The sequence below is a fragment of the Alexandromys fortis genome, unplaced genomic scaffold (assembly GCF_014885135.2).
Source record: "Alexandromys fortis isolate MF-2015 unplaced genomic scaffold, M_Fortis_MF-2015_v1.1 scaffold_219, whole genome shotgun sequence".
Taxonomy (NCBI): Eukaryota; Metazoa; Chordata; class Mammalia; order Rodentia; family Cricetidae; genus Alexandromys; species Alexandromys fortis.
Window position 1 is genome coordinate 1124662 of NW_026068092.1, and position 5065 is coordinate 1129726.

The 5065-nt window shown below is 58.8% G+C and overlaps 1 protein-coding gene across 1 annotated transcript; it reads left to right on the forward strand.

Annotated features, from left to right (window-relative positions):
- Nucleotides 1-1482: 1482 nt before the first annotated feature.
- Nucleotides 1483-4813, forward strand: Slc25a1 (solute carrier family 25 member 1). The gene is made up of 9 exons (XM_050122993.1): nucleotides 1483-1715; nucleotides 2039-2146; nucleotides 2226-2325; nucleotides 2400-2538; nucleotides 3193-3277; nucleotides 3398-3502; nucleotides 3658-3773; nucleotides 3858-3931; nucleotides 4098-4813. The coding sequence occupies exons 1-9, from the start codon at nucleotides 1622-1624 to the stop codon at nucleotides 4210-4212; spliced, it is 936 nt and encodes a 311-aa protein (XP_049978950.1). The 5' UTR covers nucleotides 1483-1621; the 3' UTR covers nucleotides 4213-4813.
- Nucleotides 4814-5065: the final 252 nt, after the last annotated feature.

The window sequence follows — 5065 nt, forward strand, 5'->3', positions numbered from 1 at the left end:
TGCTGCCCTGCCCTGGTTGGGCTTCAGATGGGTGGGTGGAGGTGGGAAGGACCCAGTGGTGACCAGGTATGGCACTCAGTATGTCCAGGAACACTGGCACAGCCAGCATTCTCCTTAACTCTGTGCCCAGCTGTGGACTGGGTGCTGTGACCCACCAGAATCTGGGGGATCTCTTACTGGTGTGTGCTGGGAAGGGTTTTGCACTGAGAGCCCATCTGGGATTGCATGGAAAAGACTGCAGAGGCTGTTGGATCCCAAGTATGCTGTAGCGCCAACACAGGTGGGGAGGGTATACTGTAGCGCTAACACAGGTGGGGAGGGTATACTGTAGCGCCAACACAGGTGGGGAGGGTATACTGTAGCGCTAACACAGGTGGGGAGGGTATACTGTAGTACTAAGGCAGCTGGCACACTGGCCCTCACCAGCTATTGTCCACCTGAGCTAAGTGTCCAGTCTGCGGCCCACCATAGCTATTGTATCTGCTATGGATACTCTACTGTTCCTTCCTGCATGGAGCCTCCTCGAATTTGCTTGTGCACTGGGTACTGTGCTCACACCACACCCTCGACTCAGTTATTAACCTTTCCGGGAAGCATGGCACTCCAGAACCACAAAGGACCCCAACTGGCAAAGGACCCCAACTGGGAGGTACAATATCTGGGCAGGTTTTTTGCTGAAGCCCAGTGATTAGCTTCTGAGCCAATCCAGAGCCTGGGGAGACCACTGGCCACCCAAAGTGACTGCTGCCATGAGACCGCATGCAAAGATTCCTGGGAATTTCACCCCAAGCTGTCTAGGGCTGCCCCCTCCAGGCGGCTTTGAGGATATGTACGGCAACAAAGACCTCACAAGACTTTGAGCCTCCTGCCGACCGTGAATATTAAAACATGTTTATCAGAGCAAAGCAGCTCTGCCTGGTGATTGTGTGGGTAGGAGGGACAAAGGCCAACTTAATAGGCCCTTCAGCCATTAAAGACTTGCTAGAACCTGAGAGGAACGAGAACCTGCATTTGTCCGGGGACCCTGCCTAGGAGAATTCTGTTTCCGGGAGTGGTGGAGTGATCGCCCTGCCCCGCCGGGTACACGAAGGCCAAGCTCTGTGACTACAATGTGTCCAGAAGGCTGGCCTCACGCGACAGGGGAAGATGTGTCCCTACCGCCTCCGAGATCTCGGGGAATCCTGTCACTCGAGGCCCACCATAACCACAAGGCGCGCTCCAGGTGCACGTGTATCCACTCTAGAGTTACAGAAACTGCACCTTGACCCATTACTACCCTACCCGCCCTGGCACGGCACCGCTGTGCGGAGGCCACGCCCCCAGCCCCCTCCTTTCGTCCGCGACCCAGCTTCGGCCATTGGCTGCTCTTCGCTCTCCGCCCCGACGCGTGCCTCAGCGCACCCCGCCCCAGCCTCAGTTTCCCGGCTGGTACGGGGCGGGACGTGGGCGGGGCTCAGCTCAGACCACGCGGGGCGGAGCTCGGGGGCTGACGTGACCGCCCCGCCTCCAAAACCAGAACCGGTCGGCGTCTCAGCAGCCTCCGGCCCCTCCGCCTCCCGAGAGCCCCGCAGCGGAGGTTCGGACCCGAGGTCGACGCCGGGCGCCCCTCCTCCTGCTCGCCATGGCTGCGCCCCGCGCGCCACGCGCTCTGACGGCGGCCGCGCCCGGGTCCGGGAAGGCCAAGCTGACGCACCCCGGGAAGGCAATCCTGGCAGGTGGGCCACTCCGAACCCCAACTCGGAACGGCCAGTCTGTCCGCGCTTCCGGGTGGGCCGGGGACGCCCAGGCCCCGCCCAACTTCCGGAGGGGCGGAGGGGCGGGGTTGCGACCCGGGCCCCTAGCCCACGCGCCAGCTCTCCCCGGGAGTCTTTTGGACACGCCAGTTGGAGACCACCATGTGGGGGCATGGGCACTGTCCCGTAGCGGGCCGCGACGCGGCAAAGTCCGGGCGGGGGAGGGGCCGCGCGGGGACGGCGGAGGCGGCGGCAGGGTCCACCGGGCCAGGGTGTCCCTAGCCCCAGGCGTTCGGTCCCTGCAGGCGGCCTGGCGGGAGGCATAGAAATCTGCATCACCTTCCCGACCGAGTACGTGAAGACACAGTTGCAGCTAGATGAACGCGCGCACCCACCGCGGTACCGGGGCATCGGTGAGGAGGGGCGGCCACGGGGCGGCGTGGGGGGCACCGTGGGGCGGAGGAGCCAGGGTCCTGACCGCGCCTCCCGTAGGGGACTGCGTGCGGCAAACTGTCCGCAGCCATGGCGTCCTGGGCCTGTACCGCGGCCTCAGCTCCCTGCTCTACGGCTCCATCCCCAAGGCGGCTGTCAGGTGAGACTCGGCTCTGTCTGAGCGACCCCGGAGGGAGTGGCCTCAGCGAACCTCTCACATGCCTTCTTCTTTAGGTTCGGGACGTTCGAGTTTCTTAGCAACCAAATGCGGGATGCTCAAGGTCGGCTCGACAGCAAGAGAGGGCTGTTGTGTGGTCTGGGCGCCGGCGTGGCGGAGGCAGTTATGGTCGTGTGCCCCATGGAGACCATCAAGGTGAGAGATTGAGGCTTTCAGGGATGGTCAGGGTACTGTGAGGCTCGTGGGGTTATCCCAGGCTTTAAGGCCCATGTGCCCCATGGAAATGGTCAAGGTGGAACGATCCCCACACATACACACCAGGTTCATGGTGAGTGCATCTTAGGGGTGGCAGGAAGGGGCCACCCACTTATGGAGACTGCCCACCTGTAACAAAAACATGAACCAAGTCTTGTTTGGTTGTTTTTTTTTGAGACAGGGTTTCTCTGTGTAACAGCCTTGGCTGTCCTGCAACTCATTTTGTAGATCAGGCTGGCCTTGAACTCAGAGATTGCCTGGCCTCTGCCTCTTGAGTTCTTGGGGATTAAAGACGTGTGCCACCAGTCCCGGCTGAGCAGTCTTTAGAGCGACTTTTATAGTTAAAAAAAAAAAAAAAAACTAACATAACTCACTGTCCCAAGTGTAGAAAATAGCAAACAGGATGCTGGGGACCCCTCTGAGGTCTTGAGGCCTGTGTGTAGTGACTCCAAAACAGCATGGGAAGAGAGCCAGGGCATTTCATGCAGAAGAACTGGGGATCTCCAGGCTTGGTGTGACCTTGGTGGGCCTTGGGTCTGCTAGCTAAAGTTCAGATGTGGCCAGGAGTCAGCGCCTTTGCTTCCTCCCTTTCAGGTGAAGTTCATTCACGACCAGACTTCCCCCAACCCCAAGTACCGAGGATTTTTCCATGGGGTTAGGGAGATTGTTCGGGAACAAGGTAAGCCCCAGAGAATTAAGACCTCAACCAAGTGGAAGAGCCTCTACTTGAGTGGGTCCCCCTTGCCTACAGGTGGGACCTGGAAGGCTCCAGCCTGACCCCATGTCTGTTTGCCCCCAGGGCTAAAGGGGACGTACCAAGGCCTCACAGCAACCGTACTGAAGCAGGGCTCAAACCAAGCCATCCGATTCTTCGTTATGACCTCACTTCGCAACTGGTACCGAGGTATACCTGTGGCCTAGAGACCCGTTCTGAACACTGAAGGCTTTCAGACAGGAAGGGGAGGGATGCTTTCCTGGGCCCTACCCTAGGTTCTTTGTTGACTCTAAGCTCCCCCCGACCTACCCTGGTGTTCTGACTGCAACTGTGCTCCAATCCAGGGGATAATCCCAACAAGCCTATGAATCCACTGATCACGGGGGTCTTTGGAGCCATTGCTGGTGCAGCCAGTGTCTTTGGGAACACGCCTCTGGATGTGATCAAGACCAGGATGCAGGTAGGTATGGGGGGCTGAGAAAGTGGGGACAAGAACCCCAGACGGGTTAGCGGCTAAGCACTCTGGCCCTCTGGTGTCCTGCAGGGCCTGGAGGCACACAAATACCGGAACACACTGGACTGTGGCTTGCAGATCCTGAAGAATGAGGGACCCAAGGCGTGAGTAGGATAGAGCAGTGCTGTTGACCCCATTCCAGGCCCTGTCTGGGCTGTCGTTCTTCTGTCCCTCCAGTATCTGGAGAGTGCCCTTTCTAGGACACTTTGCCTGCTCTTCCCCCAGCTTGTTCCTCCCTCGTTCTCACCTCCGACCCTCTGCTCCACCCAGGTTCTACAAGGGCACTGTTCCCCGCCTGGGCCGAGTCTGCCTAGATGTGGCCATCGTGTTCATCATCTACGATGAGGTGGTAAAGCTGCTCAATAAAGTTTGGAAGACAGACTAAGCCTAGAGGGTGCGGCGGGGTGTCCCAGCTCCAGACCAGACCCCGCCGCCCACTCTTACGATTCCAGTGCAGTAGTGCCAAAAGGCCCCTTCCCTTGTCCCTTACGTTCTGTGGCCTGGTCTATTCATGGTGACTACCATGTGTTCCATAGTTCTGTGTCTCCCATGTGGTCTGTATGTGACACTACTATTCTATCTGTGTCCAGCCTGGCCATGGCTGGGTGTCTCTTTAGCCTGTGAATATGTGCTCACTTATCCATGTGCTTGCTTGTGAGCCATGTGCCTGTTTCATGTTCTATGTCATGTGACCCTGTGCCCCACTTCCTGGGGCGCCTGTGTGCCCTGGTCCACGGCCTTGGAGCCATGGTCAGGTCACAGTCCGGTGCCTTCCACCCCCGATGGTAGGGGCGCCCTGCCCTGGCCTACCACAGCTGCCTCCGGGCCTCGGCCTGGCTTCACCGCATTCCAGGGGCTACAAGCCCCCCTGCTTCTCCCGCCATTGGCCTTAAATGGCCCTCGGGCCCTCCCTCTGCCCGGGACAGGGTGGCACCTGCCACTCTCAGGACCACCCTGCCAAGGAGAATAAACCGGATCCTGTCGCACTCTCCTGTCCATCCCTTTGTAGCTGGGGGGATATTGGTGACTGAGCCTCCTCAGGGGCCAGCATTCCCTCCACCTGAAGACACTGCAGCAGGCAGAGCAATAGGAAAGCTCAGCAACCCCTAGTGACAGCGCCTTTAAGAGGCCCAGCATGGAACCAAAACAAATTTGTGCTACTTCCTTACTTTAATAAGGCAAGTGAGGTAGGTCCTGCTGTCCGTTGAAGGGTATATCTACAAGGTTCTCAGTGGACT